The sequence below is a fragment of the Bos taurus genome, chromosome 3 (genome assembly GCF_002263795.3).
Source record: "Bos taurus isolate L1 Dominette 01449 registration number 42190680 breed Hereford chromosome 3, ARS-UCD2.0, whole genome shotgun sequence".
Classification (NCBI taxonomy): Eukaryota; Metazoa; Chordata; class Mammalia; order Artiodactyla; family Bovidae; genus Bos; species Bos taurus.
In genome coordinates, this window is record NC_037330.1 from 113,512,020 (window position 1) to 113,529,494 (window position 17,475).

The window sequence follows — 17,475 nt, forward strand, 5'->3', positions numbered from 1 at the left end:
CGTCTCCCAGCGACCATGATGCACCCAGGGTGAGGAAGGGCGGCCTCCAGTGGGGGCAGTGCTGGTGCCCGTCCACAGGGTGTCACTCAGGGGGGCCTCAGGGAGGAAGTGACACCACACCGTCCACCCTCGTCTCTTTCATATCAGGGTCCACTGGGCCAGGATGGGAAGGGACCCAGTGAGGCCTGGAGCAGAACCCATGAAGGGCCAAAGGGAGGAATTACCTCCAAGTCCAAGAAACAGGCAGGGGGAGAAGGGCAGGGAAATTCTTCCTATACTCACGCTGCCAGCAGGACAGTCTTGGGTTGTCCCCAGAGCAGATGAAGGTGGGATTTCCAAACCAGTCCCCCTGTAACAGCCCAAGGCGGTCACCACCCTGGGCCCATGGGTGGGAGGATTGCAAAGCCGTCCAGAAAACCAACCTGCATCGGAGGCTTCCGGGCAGACTGGTCTCACACTCTTGGTCATGCCCACGGAATAGACAGTGAAGTTACTTCCTGCCAAGTGATGAAGATGGTGGCTGCTGGAAGACTCAAGTCCCAGTGACACAGCCGGAAAGGAATGTGCCCTTCACTATAGGTCCTGGGGGAAGCCGTACGATTGCAGTTAGGTCTCTGATCAATTCCATTCATGCCTGTGCAAAACTCTCCAGATGGTTTATTGATCTAAACTCAGAAAGGAAAACTTTAAGACAATATAGTCATTTTGATCATGAGAGTAGGGTAGGATGTCTTTTAAAAGTAATAAGAGAAACCAGTTAAAAATAAAGGATTAACTTTCCTAAGTTATAATATATCTTCTGGGACTTCCCTGGTGATTTAGTGATTAAAACTCCATGCTTCCACTGCAGGGAGCTCAGGTTCTGTCCCTGGTTGGGGAACTAAGAGCCTCATGCCATGCAGTGCAATTAAAAAAAAAATTCTTGAATAAAAATGAAAATATAACATATCAACATAAAAGTTAAAAATAAATTTATCTTCTGTACAATAAAATATCATAAAGTTAAGTAAGTCACAGTTGGAAGAAGTTACTTGCAATTTATATAAAACTAGGTTGGTTCATATAGCCAGATTGGTAAACAGAATATACCCAAATCAGTAATAGAGCAAATTAAAAAAAACAGTGTCACAAGAGGATGCTTGAAAAGCCAGTAGGAGGCTGGTTTGGGAGGTGACTGGGCTTGAATGAGGTCCTGAGGGTGGGGCCTCCGAGACAAGATTGGTGCGCTTTATAAAAGACACTAGGTAGCTCCTTCTTTCTCCACGTGACATGAGAAGGAAGCCGTCTTCAGGCCAGGAAGTGGGTCCTCCCAGAGTCCAGCTGTGCCCTCTCCTGGATCTCAGCCTTCATCTCCAGAAGCAAAGTTTTGTTGTTTAAGTACCCGGACTCTGGTGTTTTGTTATGGCCGCAGGTGATGTTGCAGTGTAAAGATGTGGGCGGAAAGGGCACATCCATACAGGGAAAGCGTCACCTCCGGTAGGGGGATGGGAAGGAAAGGTGTGCAACTTAATCTTTAATCAACTTAAAACACCATTATACACAGCAATGTATTGACAACCATTTACTCAGGATGTTGGTACATGGGTTTTGTCACTGTATTGTGAATATTTGCAAGATTTTATTCAAAAGTTGCTGCTGCTGCTGCTAAGTCGCTTCAGTCATGTCTGACTCTGTGCGACCCCATAGATGGCAGCCCACCAGGCTCCCCTGTCCCTGGGATTCCAGGCAAGAACACCAGAGTGGGTTTCCATTTCCTTCTCCAATGTGTGAAAGTGAAAAGTGAAAGTGAAGTCACTCAGTCGTGTCCGAATCTTAGCGACCCCATGGACTGTAGCCCACCAGACTCCTCCGTCCATGGGATTTTCCAGGCAAGAGTACTAGAGTGGGGTGCCATTGCCTTCTCCTATTTAAAAGTTACTGTCCATTAAGTAAACTAAAAAGCTTTTGCACAACGAAGGAAACTATAAACAAGATGAAAAAACAACCTTCAGAATTGGAGAAAATTTAGCAAACGAAACAACTGATGAAGGATTAATCTCCAAAACATACAAGCAGCTCCTTCAGCTCAAAACCAGGAAAACAACTCAATCAAAAAGTGGGCAGAGGACCTGAACAGACATTTCTCCAAAGAAGACCCATTGATGACTAATAAACACGTGAAAAGATGCTCAACATCGCTCATTAGTAGAGAAATGCAAATCAAAACTACAATGAGGTATCACCACACTCAGGTCAGAATGGCCATCAACAGAAAAACCCACAAACAATAAATGCTGGAGAATGTGTGGAAAAATGGGAACCCTCCTGCACTGTTAGCAGAAATGCAACTTGATATAGCCACTATGGAGAACAGTATGAAGACTGCTTAAAATACTAGGGATAAAACTACCATATGACCCAACAATCTCACTACTGGGCCTATACCCTGAGAAAACCTTACCTGAAAAGGACACGTGTACCCGTGTTCACTGCAGCCCTATTTACAATAGGGAGGACACGGAAGCAATGTAGATGTCCATTGACAGATGAATGGATAAAGAAGCTGTGGTACATTGTGGTACACACAATGGAATATTACCCAACTATAAAAAGGAATGCATTTGAGTCCGTTCTAATGAGGTGGATGAACCGAGAGCCTGTCATACAGTATGAAGTCGGTCAAAAAAAGAAAGACAAATATCACATATTAACACATATATATGGAACCTAGAAAGATGGTACTTGTGAACTTATCTGCAGGGCAGCAGTAGAGATGCAAACACAGAGGAGAAACTTGTGGACACAGAGGGGAAGGAGTGGGTGGGATGGATTGAGAGAGTAGCATTGAAACACACACATTGCCATAGATGGCCAGTGAAAATGTGTCGTAGGATGTGGGAGCTCAAATCCAACATTCTGTGATAACCTAGAGGGGGTGGGATGGGGTGGGAGGTGGAAGGGAGGTTCAAGAGGGAGGGGACATATATACACCTATGGTTGATTTCATGTTAATATAAGGCAGAAAACAGCACAGTATTGTAAAGCAATTATCTGCCAATTAAAAATAAATAAATTTTAACCGTCTGTATCTTATGATGACCTAGATAAGAAACTGTCTTTACAACTGAAAAAAATCAAAACAAGAATTAAAACTTTTAAATGTTGGGATGTCTCTGGTGGTCCAGCGGCTAAGACTCTGCTCCTGATGCAGGGGGCTGGGGTCAGGGAGCTAGATCCTACGTGCCACAATGAAGACTGAAGATCCCGCACGCTGCAAGTAACAGGTGCAGCCAAATAAATACATAAGTATTTTAAAAAGGGATATTTGCATTTATTAAATTTTTAAAATGCTATGTGTATCAAAAAAGTAAACAAAATTAAAGGGTATACAAGTTAAAAAAAAAAGTCACTGTGATACTCTATTATAAACAGCTCTAATAAAAATCATGAGCTGTCACAGGTGTTGAGTGGCTGCAGGTGTTTTGGGACATCACAGGACTGTTTATGTTTTCATCTAAAAATATTAAGCTGTTTGGCATCACTTTCATGGGTGAGTTGAACAGTGATTCAATTTGCTACCTCCTAATATTGGAAGGTCTGATGCTGAAGCCGAAGCTCCATTACTTTGGCCACCTGATGCAAAAAGCTGACTCATTGGAAAAGACCTTGATGCTGGAGAAAGATTGAAGGCAAGATAAGTGGGTGGCAGAGGATGAGATGGTTAGATAGCATCACTGACTCAATGGATATGAATTTGAGCAAACTCTGGGAGACAGTTTCTTGGCCTGGAGAATGCTATGGACTGTATAGTCCATGGGGTCGCAAAGAGTTGCACACCACTGAGCGACTTCCACTGGGAGACAGTGGGGGACAGGGAAGGCTGCTGTGCTGCAGCCCATGGGGTTGTAAAGAGTTGGGCATGACTTAGCAACTGAATAGCAATAACAAATATGGAAGATGCCAAGTCCTGCTGGCCTGAATTTAAAAGGCTAAGCAGCTGGACTTTCTTTCTAGGGCTTAAAACTAGGTTTCAGAAAAAACTTCTCTGAGGAAATAGGAAAGGTAAAGGAGGATTTCTGGTCACGTGTAAATTTAACAAAGAAAATATGAGAAAAATAGGCCTGTAAACGATAACATTAAAACTTTATTTGAGCAACTTTATTCAAATAATTTCCAAAAATCCAGAGTCACGTCAATGGAACCAATTTCATTGAAATTTGCTTTGAAGGACAGATAAGTGAAGCAAGTTCTCGGATTTTCTTGAGAATTAAAAAATACACAAAAATCAGTTAGTGCAGAGGGAATACTCCAAAATAACTTGGCAATAGATTTTCAGCTTTGAGTTTTTCTGACACGAAATCATTTGTCTCTTCCATCCTAAAAGATGTGTCATTCTTTCCTCTAGGGGAAAAAAAAAAATTCAGTTCAATTTCACTAGAATTCCCAATGCCAGCCCCCCAAAACTTAACTGTTATTTGTGTTAGTCATTCAGTTGTGTTCAACTTTGCAAAACCATGGAACCCACCAGGCTCCTTTGCCCATGGGATTCTCCAAACAAGAATCCTGGAGTGGGTAGCCATTCTCTTTTCCAGGGGAAGATATATTTACTCCATTGAATGTACATGAATATTTGAGTCATTATAAATACCTGAAGGAATGTAAAGGAACAATAGTAACGGTAGTTCCTCAAGCAGGCAACGCAAACTGGCGGTTAAGACCATGGGCTTTCAAATCCTGGCCCAGCCATGCATGCCTGCACGGATTCAGGAGTTAACGCTATGTTTCCTTGGGGACTTCCTTGGTGGCCCAGTGGCTAAGACTCCACACTCCCAATGCTGGGGACCCAGTTCAATCCCTGGTGGGGGGGCTAAGATTCCATGTGCCGCAAGTAAGTACTCTCATGCTGCAAATAAGACCTGGCACAGCTGGAACACACACACACAAGACCACATTTCCTTATTTATAAAAAGACGAACTAGCACCGCCCATTGGACAGAGCCTATCTAAACAAAGGGTTCAAGTGGGGCTTAAAGAAAGAAGGTGTAAAAAGGGATCAACACAGCCTGGTGCATGGAGTTTGGGCTCACAGCTCAGGAAGATTTGGTCCTTTTCCTCAATAAATATATAATATTTAGCAGAGAATATTAAGTAGGGAGTCCCCTGGACTGCAAGGAGATCCAACCAGTCAATCGAAATCAGTCCTAAATATTCATTGGAGGACTGATGCTGAAGTTGAAGCTCCAAGACTGGCCACCTGATGTGAAGAACTGACTCATGGCCCTGAAAAGACCCTGATGCTGCGAAAGACTGAAGGTAGGAGGAGAAGGGGATGACAGAGGATGAGATGGTTGGATGGCATCACTGAGTCGATGGAGATGAGTTTAAACAAGTTCCAGGAATTGGTGATGGACAGGGAAACCTGGCGTGCTGGAGTCCATGTGGGTCACAAAGAGTTGGACATGACTGAGCAACTGAACTGAACTGAAAGAAGAAGAACACACAGAAAACAGTTAAGCATGTTTGTATCATAGTTCTGGAAGGAGCTGCCAAACCAAACCCAGTCAGGTCCCATCAGCCTGCGGAGCGACGCGGACTTAGATGCGTTGTCAGGACCCCATGTGTGGTGCACTGGAATGCTCTCTGGGGAAGGTGGCGCCCACCTGAGGAAGTTTAGGAACTCACAGCAGCCTGTCCACCCCCACCCCAGCTTGTCTCTGGAGAAAATGGTGCAGACAGCAGAAAGCTTCAGCTTAAGGGACGTGCACAAGCTAAATCGAGGCCGAGGTAGGGGCTCAGACGGGCTTCGATGTGGAGGGCAGGAGGCTGCGGGCTCTCTGCGGGCTGGCTCCTACTCTGTTCTCACAAAGCAGTGACAAGTGAGCAGAGAGGCATCAACTCCCAGATCCGTTTCACGCCCAACAGCAATTTTCTGAGTGTGAGATAAAGAAGCTGGAAATGACAGTTTGCCGAGGACTATAGCGTCTTAAGGGACACTTTTTAGAAATACCCCCAAAGTGCATTCCAGTGGGAAATGTGTAAAAATGCTGATGTTAGAGGAAGGAAAAGAATTTGGGAGAACATTTGGAAAATTAACACCTAAGAGTTGTCAAACACCCACATTCAGCAAAGGGAAACGCACCTTCTTCTCTTCCCATTTGGGCTTTAAGAGTCGACCTCCTCCCCGGGCCTTGGCATGGCTCTGCCCACAGGTGAGAAACTCCAGGGTCTGGCCCCCTCTCCGCACACCTGAGGGTCTGATAATCGGCATCGCTTTGTGGGGACCTGATGGCCCGACCCAGCAGCAAGAGCAACGTCCATGGATGGAGGGGCCCCAACTGTGTTGGAAGCCAGGGGGCTTTTTACACTCTGCTGGGGTGAGGATGACAGGCTTGGGGGACCCCGACAGCCAGAGTCTGGGTTGAACTTCACTGAGAAGCCTTCTTTTTGATATCGAACTCCCGCACGTGCTTTATCTGAAGGCGCCTGTGTCTGCTGAGGCGACTTTTGGCAATACTGCCGATGAAGCTTGTCAAATTTTTCTTTAATATCATCGTAGCGATCCCTGGCAAAGCCTAGAGGTTGTACCCTGGGTACTGAAATGGCTTTGCTGAATGATACCGATTCCTGAAACTTTCCCGAATCACTTCCTAGACAAACAAGGTCAACAGTGTGCTCTGGGCGGCCCGCGCTGCAGGTGGGGTTGGTCTTTGAAAGTGAGGGGAAGGACTCACTCTCCGGCAGGCAGCTACCCACTCTGATGGATCTTCTGCCCAGGCCTTCAGAGGCCTCACTCAACCTCTTAGCTTTTGATTTGCAGAGAGGGCTGCTCAGCCTGTGGGCTTCTAAGCCTTGGGGGCTACCAGGGCTCATGGGACCACCTCGGTACACATCCACAGCCGAGCCAGGTGGGTAAGTCAGGCTGAGCTGCTTCCCAGGACTCAAGCAATACTCCTGATGAAGCTTGTCAAATTTGATCTCAATTTCCTTAAAACGACTCCCCGCCTGGCCCCGTAGGATTCTGGGTCTGGAAGCTATTTTTACAGGAGAAATCAACCACTTTAAGGTCACGAATCTGTTTTCCTGATCAAGAGGAGACAGCACTTTGGAGTCTAAGTAAGTCAATGATGAATGCTTCTGGGGCATTCCCTGAAGCTCCTTCCAAGGTGGAGTGAATGTATGGATCTGGGGTTTGTTTACTTTGAGAAGAGCCCTTCCTGATTTTAAATCCGTCTTAGGCACAGAAACATCGGGCAAGTTCCCACGATCTCTTAAGGTCCCTGCATCCTCCAGGGGCTCGGAGCAGGGTGGACGTCTCTCCTGGGGGCTCTGCCGAGAGCGCCCCCCTCCTCGGCAGCTTGTTCTGTTCATTCTGCCCTTACACCGGTGCCTCCGCCTGAAGCTCCAGTTCTGGCCGATGAGCGTCTTGGTGGAGATGATGCAGGAGGGCCTGGCGCCCAGCAGCCGGCTCATGGAGTGCAGCATGCCTGCGTACAGGTCGCTGAGCGTCGCGTTGCACACGTCCTCCCCCTTGGAGCAGGGGCTGCTTGAGAAGCTGCCGCCACCGGTCCCGTGTAATGGGATGCCGTCACCCCTTGGCATCATGGCCTGGCCTGCTGAGCAGGAGTGAGAGGCGTCACCCTCCCTGGGTGATGGAGGTGGCTGGAGTGGACCACCAGGGCGGTCTTCAGAGATGTCCTTGCAGTATCCTGGAGAAACACACACACAAGGCAAAGCTGCATGACCACTCACAGCCATCCACATGCAGAGATCAGTTTCCCTGGGTGGCTCCCATGACAAAGAATCTGCCTGCAACGCTGGAGACCCAGGGTTCAAGCCTGGGGTCAGCAAGATCCTGTGGAGGAGGGCATGGCAACCCACTCCGGTATTCTTGCCTGGAGAATCTCATGGACAGAGAAGCCTGGCGGGCTAAGTCCATGGGGTCACAGAGAGTTGGCCACGATTGAGCGACTGACTTTCACACACAGAGATCAGGGAAATGAAGGCTGGATCATGACCAGCATGGGTTTTTTAAAAAAGTTATTAGTTTTAACTGAGATATAATTCACATATAACATTATGTTAGTTTCAGGAGTATAACATTGTGATTTTTTTTTTAAAGCAATACAAAAAAAATAAAAGCAACAAAATTTCACAAATATTTGGGAATACACTCTTCTCAGAGATTTTTTTTCTAGCTATCAAAACAATTCACTGTCCATTGACCTTCCTAAAAGGAGTCTTTCTTCCCTGTATGACGGTTTAGAAACGGTTTTCTTGACCCTGCCTGCCGACAGGAGTGTGTGGGGAAGGGATTTGTTGTTGCTTAGTCGCTCAGTCGTGCCTGCCTCTTTGTGGCCCCATGGACTGTAACCCACCAAACTCCTCTGTCCATGGGATTTCCCAGGCAAGAATACTGGCATGGGTAGCCATTTCCTTCTCCAGGGCATCTTCCCGACCCAGGGACTGAACCCACATCTCCTGCATCGGCAGGCAGATTCTTTACAGCTGAGTCAGTGGGAAAGCCGGAGAAAGACACAGGCCTCCTGAATACAGCTCTTTGCACAGCTTTGACTTTTGCATCATGTTAAATGTTTTATATATTAAAAAAGTGAAATCAAACCAACAAAGATGAGGATAACTCTAAAGATGAACATAGGAGGGAAAAATGACCCTATCTCTCTGTCAAACTGACAACAATCAGAAGAGAAAATAGAATCCAAATAACCCTGAACATGGTCCCCCTGTGGGACAAGGTCTGAGGATAAAAATGCTGCTTGGAGATCCAGAACCTTCTTCGGCTCATTGTCGAGCAGAGTCTATACCAGGTGCTGTGATTCTGAAGCTGCTTGGTGCTTTGTGACCAACCAAATGAGCACCACTGTCAAGGAGGAGGGAGGCCACTCTGGAGTCAGGGTGGGGGATGAAGGGCTCAGAACCCCTGGGGACAGGTCAGGGGATCCAAAGCCAGAGTGGAAGGGGCTCCTCCAGGCTGAACGTGAGTTGAAAATGGAGAATAGATTCCAATATGTGAATTAAAAAAAAGTCCATGAGTTCTTACTGATTCTGGAAAAGTTAGAAGAAGGAAAAGCATGTTGGGAAGAATAAAGTAAGGGGAAAAAAGGAAACAGAAGGGACAGAGTTCAGCCTGTTTTATAGAAGAACGCCAGCAAAGGGGCCTTCCTTTCTTGGTAATAAGGCACCTACGACGAGCACGTGTCTCTGACAGTTAACGGTGATGAAACATGCCCAGCAAACACGGGGGTGGGGTGGCGGATGGTGCCCAGCTAAGGCGCTGTCAAGCTTCTGAAAGTGAATGGTCTGCTTCTATGTCGCACTTACCCTGGGCAGGTCTGGCAGGCGAGGCCAATGATGGGGCCAGGGTCACATGGGTGTCCTTTCCCTCTCCGTAACCAGCACACTGAAACTAAAGCAAATGACTTTAACAAAAAGAAAACAGAAAAGTCGCTCAGTCATGTCTGATTCTTTGTGACCCCACAGACTGTAGCCTACCAGGCTCCTCTGTCCATGGGATATTTCCAGGCAAGAGTACTGGAGTGGGTTGCCATTTCCTTCTCCAGGGGATCTTCCTGACCCAGGGATCGAACCCAGCTCTCCCACATTGGAGGCAGATGCTTTACCATCTGAGCTACCAGGGAAGCCAAAGCAAATGACTTTAACAAAGGCTTTGCTAAGCGTCAGCTCTGGCCGCCCCATCCCCCAGTATCAAGCCCACAGGAACTGCTCCCCAACCACAGATGGAGCATGACCGAACCGGGATGAATTGTGCAGCTTCAAAACCCTCTGCCCAAGGGCTGGGGCCCTAGTGGACCCTGTGAGCAGCCCAGAACATGGTGGGCAGCCGATTCCGCTGCCTGAGGGGACCCGGAGTGTCTACTCAGGAAGAGCAGGCGTCGGGGAGGCTGTGAGCCAAAGAGTTTGGAAACTGAGATGGTCTTTACAGGCTCTGGAGTAAACCAGACATAATCACACCTCACTGGGTCTCTAGCCTGCAGTTTGCTCTGAGGACACACTCAGGGACACATTACCTCCAAACACCCTTCATCCTGCAGTAGGATATCCACTTGCGTCAAGTACTTCCTTCTCAGCTCATTTTTCGAAGGGCTCCAGGGCACTGCAGGCTGACACCGAGACAGAAGTCAGTATCTGTGAGTGCTGTTGGGCATGGCTGAGCTCTGGGATTCGGGAATATACTGGCACAGTCAGCAATGTATATGTGTTTACATGGAGTTCCTCAAAGTCACTTCTGCACTTCCTGCTGTTATCAGTACAGAGTGTTCCAGCCCCTCTGAAAATCTACCTGACCTGGGATCCAGCTTTAGGGAATTTACCCAGTGGGACCAATTCAAAAGGAAATAGAAAAACAAAACATACCAGTTTGGAGAAGTTTTTGACAATATGACTAGCATCAGAAAAAAAAAAAGAATCGATAATCTTAGGTGAGTTTTGGACACAACTGCTAGGGCCAATCCCAGCTGCTGCGTTTACCAGACAAGAAGTTCAGTGGCTTCCCCGCAGTCCAGTGGTTAAGACTCTGTGCTTCCACTGCACGGGGTATGGGTTTGATCCCTGGTCAGGGAACTAAGATCCCATGTGCCGCATCCAAAATACAAAATCAGAAAAGAAAAAACAACAACAAAAGAAGTTCACTGTCCGACTCAGGGGACAGGGACGGTGGCCTCTCCTGCCCCTCACCTGCTGTGCATTGGAAATAGGGGCCTCGGTCTCCGATGTGCACCGGGGGTGGGGGCGGGGGTGAGGAGTCAGGGCCGGGGCTGCAGCTGGTGTGGGGGGAACATTAATACCCCAGGGAAAGGCTGGCACCTCGACTGCCTACTCCCCTTCACTACCACTCCGACAAAATACCTCTAAAAGCAGCCCTCTCCTCGCCCAGGGCCACCCCCCGATTCTAGTTAGACACGACAGGTCACACCTGGGTGCATGGGAAACCTCTCAAAAGGAGTGAGTTTAGAGGAAAGCCACACGCCAGCTGTTCTAGCATCTGACCCGGAGGGCAGGTCAGAGACTTGGGTGGATTCTGTCCTGTGCGTCTCGTCCATCCCGAGGGCTGACCCGGAAACAGTCCACAGAGCACCTCCCCTGTGACAGCATCTCTACGGGGTACGCCCGACCTAGAACCCAGCTCTCCACACGGTGAGGTTTGTCCAGGCCAAAGGCGTGCTGGGAACCACAGCTGGGCTTGTTCTGTGTGCAGAGCAGCACTCAACATTGACAAAGGCCCGGTAAGACAGGCTCGATCCTGGGCCGTAAGTGCTAACCTGAGAAGGGGCAACTTGCTGCCTTAGGGGATCTGCATGGGGGGTGCTGAGACTTGAGGGGTGGCGTTAGCAAAGAGTGAGCCTCAGAAGCGGGCCTGGAGGAACATGCGGGTCACAAGAATGTTCACCTGTCCCTAAGCCCCAACTCCGTCCCTTTGTTAACAAAAGACAGGGCTCACCATTAAGTTCCCAGCAATCACTTCTCCCTGGAAGAAAGTTGTATCAGCATCACTGCTTTTTGAATCTAGAAGCAAAAGAGGAAATTTCCATCAGAATGTCTTAAGAAAGCATGTATATTTTCTCCTAAGGATAGTTTTGGCATTACTCGAGTATATACTGCTGTGAAAACTCCTGTTGCTTCAAGCGGTCCCTTATAACAGGGACGCAGTCATCTGTGGCCACGCAGAGTCAGGGACACCAGGGAAAGCAGCTTTTTGTAAAACCTCTGTTCTTTCGATGGCCTCTCATCCTGAAAGTTGAGTGCCTGTAGGCCAGCACCGTCTAATAGAACTTTCTGCAATGATGGAAAAGTCCCCCCTGCTGTCCAGTATGGCAGCCACGAGCCACACGTGGCGGCTGAACACTTGGAATATGGCTAGTGAGGCTGGGAACTGCATTTTAAATTTGACTTCATTTTAAATGAATTCTAATAGTCATGGGTGGCTGGACACCTGGACAGTTCAGCTTAAGAACCTAATTATTTTAAGGAGCCCAGGGAGTTCACGGACCTAAGGCTTTACAGAGTTGAAATCTGGATTAATGCTGGTAAAGCAATGACACCCACAAGCAAACATCTCCGGAGTCTTTCTGCGTCCAGCAGCGTGACGTAACTGTGAGTGAGACGGCTCCCTAGGTGAGTTGAAAAGGAACCAAGGGACTTTTCAGAGGTTTTAGTTTAGACTTGGAGTGAGGAGCCTAGACTTGGAGGTGGAGGCAGACAGAGACACATCCCCCATAAGCCCCCACACCCCAATACAGCTTTCCAGCACCAGGACCACTCACCGTTGGCTGGTGTGTCAGGAGGGGGAAGCTCGAGATCTCCGGCTGGGACTCGCACGGACCCATCTGTCCTGCCATCCATCTTCATCGGGGAGCCCTTGATAAGATAAGCTTGGTTCAGACATAACGTATTTCAAAGCAAATGTCAAGTAAAACACCTCTGATCCCCACCTTTAGTGTATGAGAGAAAAGGCAGCTTTCCGGGGGCTTCTCTTTTAGAACATTCCAGCATCTAAGGCCTCAAGACTCCTAGCAGATAGTTGAGCTTCCCCTTGGAGAAGGAACAGAGCTGTCTTCCTCTGCTGGTACCCAGGGCTGCTGTCTCAGAAACCACTTGGATGGTGACTGATGGGAGCAGGAAAGTGAGAGTGACCAGGTCCAGCTCGGCCCTGGCATGGCGGTGAGCTCAGGGCCCAAACCAAATAGGATAGCACGGTCCCCAGACCTTCAGGTAGAAGCTGGAAATTCCAGAGGCCCCTGGGGGACTTTCTGTGACTTTTAATCTTAACAGTGGCTTGACCTCCACGTCGAGACCTACAATTCATTTAAAAGCTTCAGTGTGGGTGGGACCCTGGCATATGGAGCCACCTTCCAGCTGAACTCCAGCTACAGGGCAGTCAGCTGTCCTGACCAGGACCCAGCCTGCAGGGTGGAAGTCCTTTTTTTTGGAAGGAGGTGGTACACTCTCCACCTGCCCCCGAGAGCCTGATCTGCCCACCAGCCTTGGTAGTTGTATTGCATTGCATTAGTCGCTCAGCCGTGTCCAACTCTTTGTGAGCCCATGGACTGTAGCCTGCCAGACTTCTGTCCATGGGATTCTCCAGGCAAGAATACTGGAGTGGATTGCCATCCCTTTCTCCAAGCCTTGCTAGTAACCATAACTAATGCCATGGATGGGCTCTCGTTAGGGAAATTTGAGAATTCAAGATGCCAGATTGGCTAAAATCTTTTAGGCCACCTAGCCTTGCAAGGGCAGGAGTGAGAACATGGCGAGGCCTGTCCCTTTAAGGGCGGCCCTGGGGCATCACCTCCTCGATGTCTGTGAACCCTGCCTGGGGATGTCACTGCCTTTGCTTCGGGAGAAGTGGGACCTGATGGAGTTTCCGGAGCTGTCCTGTGTCTGGAAGCGTCACAGTTGCAGCAGAAGACATGCGTCTCAGTAAATCCTTACACACAAGAAATCAGGGCGGTTAACATGAGAAAGGGGCTTCCGTGGTGGCTCAGACCCTAAAAGAGTCCGCCTGCAATGCAGGAAACCCCAGTTCAGTTCCTGGGTTGGGAAGTTCCCCTGCAGAAGGGATAGGCTACCCACTCCAGTATTCTTGCCTGGAGAATCCCCATGGATGGAGGAGCCTGGGGGGCTACAGTCCACAGGGTTGCAAAGAGTCGGACACAACTGAGCGACTGAAAACACAAGGTGGGGAAACCATGGAACAACGCACCCCAGTGGCCCCTGGGTGCAGCTTCAGCTCATCTCCGCCTTTATTCACATCAACCTTCCTCTCCAGCAAGGCATGCTGGCAATAAAACTTGACATTAAATACCTGCATGTGTCCTGTGCTTCTCTTCACTAGTCCTCCACCCCAAATTCGCAATCCTTAAAAAAACAAATAGTAATTACCATTTAAGTCATCATGAACACTGAGCTTCAGCTTAATTTGTACTCAAAGAAAACCTAAGGGACAGGCAAAGGAAAGATCTAATAAGACGGAGATCTAACCAAACCACATTACTGACATTCTCTTGTTTCTCATCTTCATGAGGTTGAAAGTCTCAAAGAGGAAAATCTCATCTCTGTGAGATTTCAAAAATCCACACCAGACAAATTTATCATGAACGAAAATCTCTCCTGCCTGTAGGGAGCAGCTCGTTGAACCCAGGATTAAGCCAGAAATGAAACAGAAACAAGGAACGTATGTATGCCAAGTGCTGTCCTCAGAACACATGTATTGAGAGCAATCTATATACTACAGAGAGAGAGATACTGAAGGCACTTTCCAAGGGCAAACTTTCTACTCCATGGACAGAATAAGTGCTTTCTTGGGGCGACCTACACATTGTAGAACAAGTCACAGGCACAGGAGTAAACGCCGAGTTTTGGAGCCCTGCACTCACTAGCCAGCGGAATCTGGGCAAGATACTCCCCAGACCTCCACGGGCTCCTAGGTAAATTCAAATGAATAAAGAATGGATCATTGAGTTGCAAGGCTTGAGATGGTTGTTGATAACAGCAGCAAAGATTCACTTGGTGCTTACTGGTCCAGGCTCTAGTCTAAATCTTCTCCAAGTACACCGCATTCAGCATTCACAACTCACAGACACATGCCTTGTACGCTACTCCTAATTCTTTTGGATAGACACTCACCAAGTTCACTGTATAGATGGAGACAGAGGCAAGGAGCAAGTGAAATAACCAGCCCAGGCTATTAGCCCGCATGGTATGGCCCGGCTGGGAACCCGGGAGGAGTGACTCTCTACTATGCCTTTTGGCCTTTCCAGAACAGAGTGACCCCTGGCAGAGATGCTTGGACTCAAATCAGATCTTTGCTACTTTGGCTGAGTGACACGTGCAAGTTCCTTGATTTCTCTCTGCTGGACTCTCTTCTATGAAACAACGATCCTAATAGTGCCTACCCTGCAGGGTTGTTGAGAATCAAAAACCTGTGACTGTTAGAAGCCTACCCTACTGTGTAGATTGGAACTTGCTTTAAATTACAGGAATTCGCCCTGCAAGGGTGGTGAGCTAGCACGTAATCAGGAAGACCACTCCCTGAGTACCTCTTCAGGGAAAGCTACAGGTCAGGGGACCTGTGCTCCCATCAGCAAGAAGGTTGTAGGAACAAAGAACCACGGAATCCACATTTAGCATCACTGTCAGTGAATCTGTACAAGCTCTCCAGGAGGTCTTCCACATAAGTGCTTCCTGCTTTGGCTACCATTCTTGTTCTTATCTAACTGGAGTTGGAAATGAGTTTTCACTGGTGAAATTAGTGATGTTTAAGATTCGTGGATTGACCAAAATATTTCAGACACTGCCCATCTTTCCATAAACAAGTCAAGAGAACACACTAAAGCCTATTGATAGCACACTTAGGGATGATTTCTACATACTCCTGTGTCCAGCCTTAAGGTTGGACACAGGCCAGATGAACAAAAAAACTTACCGTTGGAATACATTAGCTTGTCTATAAAAACTTTTCACTTAGGGTGTGGCTGGTCCAGCTAAGAAAGCAGAGCCAGGATTCCATTTCATTAGGAACTGATTTGTGTCTGTCTGTCCAGTGTACAGCAGAACTGGGTCTGAGATTTGCTTTCAGTAGTAGGTAAAATTGAGTCAGTAATAAGGCTGAAGGGCTTCCTGGGTGGCTCAGCGGTAATGAATCTGCCCACAATGCAGATGACACAGGGGACGTGGGTTCAGTCCCTGGGTCGGGAAGATCCCCTGGAGGAGGGCATGGCAACCCACTCCAGTATTCTTGCCTGGAGAATCCCATGGACAAAGAAACCTGGCGGGCTACAGTCCACAGGGTTTCAAAGAGTCGGACATGGCTGAAGCGACTCAGCACGCACGCACAAGGCTGAACGATAGACACTGACCTCACCCAGTGCAAATTTTCCCAGGTATTTACCCAAAAGAATCCATGATTTAAGTCTGTTTGCAACATCAAGCATTAAACAGGATGGCTCCTTCTCCTTGGATGCAGGTCAAATTCCAAAGTACTCAGAACCTCAAGTTAAACAGGTCAAATAACAGTCAATAGAGTGTTCACTAGTGCCAGGCTCCATCTCCTGTAAATGTCACAATATCTAGCCAAGCAGCTGTTACTGTCACTATCTTTCCACTTTACAGATGAAGAAACCAACACACAACCTGGCTAAAGCAATAGCCCAAGCTGAGATGGCTATTAAATGACCAGCCGGGATGCTAAACCCAGACAAGGGCATTTTTAACCAGGATGCATCTATGTGTCATTGGAATTCTGTCTTCATAAATAACTATTGGAAATAAGTAATTTAAGTGATTGATAGGTTCAAGGGAACTAGAGATGTATTAATGCTTATTAGATGAACAGGTTTATTTTCAAAAGAGCAGGGACAGCATTCCAAACTCTATTAAGACACTATTCCAGTTACACACTTAACCATAAATAATTCAGAAAGGCTGGGGGTGGGGGTGCTGATTCGTACCCTGGGGCGTCTGGTAGGTCAGCGTGGACATCTGAATCACCGGGCCGTCCTCGAAGGGCTGGTTGTACTGCGGGAGAGGAAGAAGGGGCATCCCATCATATGGGAGGGCGGAGAGGAACCCCTGACCCGGGCTGAGAAGGCGCCAGCGCGAGGCTGTAAGTCTACGGAGCCCCGAAGCACCCCCCCGCAACCCCCACCCCAACCCCTCGGTCCCCCACCCCGACCAGTCCCTCTGCCCCACGGTCCCTGCCTCCTCCTCCCGCCCCTCCTCCTTCCCCCTCCATCCCGCCAGCGGGAGGGGACGCACCTTTTCTATCAGCTGCTGCATGCGCCTCTGGAAGCGGCAGCGGCTGTCCCGGAGCTTCATCAGCAGCTCGTCCTCCGACAGGACCTCGCCCTCCATGGCGCGCAGACCAGAGCCCCACCCCAGCAGGAAGCCGAACTAGGAACATCGGCCCGCGTAGCGATTCAAATAGCCCTTCCGACACGCCCCTCAAGTCTCCCATTGGCTGTCTCTTGAAAGCTCGACCTCTGATTGGGCCTTTCAAACAGGTGGCGTCTCTCCCTCCCGGCCAATCCGTGCCCTCGTTTCCGACCCCGCCCTGCCCGGGGAGTGCCCCGGGAGCGGTTAGGGGAGGAGGAGGGGTGGGGGTGTGGGAAGCGGTCTGCAGCGGCTAGCTGGGAGTTTGGTGGCCTGGTGTTACCTGGGCGAGTCCTCTGCCTGTTCATCAGTATAGAGCCAGACGAGTAAGATTTCCCCCGTCGTGCACCGGCGATGTCCAAGCGACTTGCTCTGGGACTCGCCGCCTGTTGCGGGGGACCAGCCCTTCACCTGAACGTGGCCATAGACCCTGCCGGGTGGGCCGGCTTCCTCGCCCCTCCCGCCTCGGGTCCTCGTTAACGAGAGCTGAAAAAGACATCACGGGATTACAAACGCGCAAGGAGGCAGGAGAGTGGACATGCCTTTAGAAAATAAACGTCCCACGATCCAGGAAACTCTCATACGGTATTT

The 17,475-nt window shown here is 48.7% G+C and overlaps 1 protein-coding gene across 6 annotated transcripts; it reads right to left on the reverse strand.

The window, feature by feature from the left end:
• Nucleotides 1-4,103: 4,103 nt before the first annotated feature.
• On the reverse strand, nt 4,104-16,920 carry HJURP (Holliday junction recognition protein). 6 transcript variants are annotated; one of them, XM_010803861.3, is made up of 9 exons: nt 16,771-16,920; nt 16,464-16,530; nt 13,820-13,872; nt 12,279-12,372; nt 11,456-11,520; nt 10,026-10,118; nt 9,319-9,403; nt 6,119-7,685; nt 4,104-4,380 (listed from the first exon to the last, which is right to left on the reverse strand). In XM_010803861.3, exons 1-8 carry the CDS (start codon nt 16,864-16,866, stop codon nt 6,142-6,144), a joined length of 2,097 nt encoding a protein of 698 aa, XP_010802163.1. In that variant the 5' UTR covers nt 16,867-16,920; the 3' UTR covers nt 4,104-4,380; nt 6,119-6,141. The 6 variants fall into 6 exon arrangements, with proteins under 6 accessions (XP_010802163.1, XP_010802164.1, XP_024846011.1 ...); XM_010803862.3 differs by having other exon boundaries at nt 4,104-5,460; XM_024990243.2 differs by having other exon boundaries at nt 4,104-7,685.
• Between the last annotated feature and the right edge of the window lie 555 nt (nt 16,921-17,475).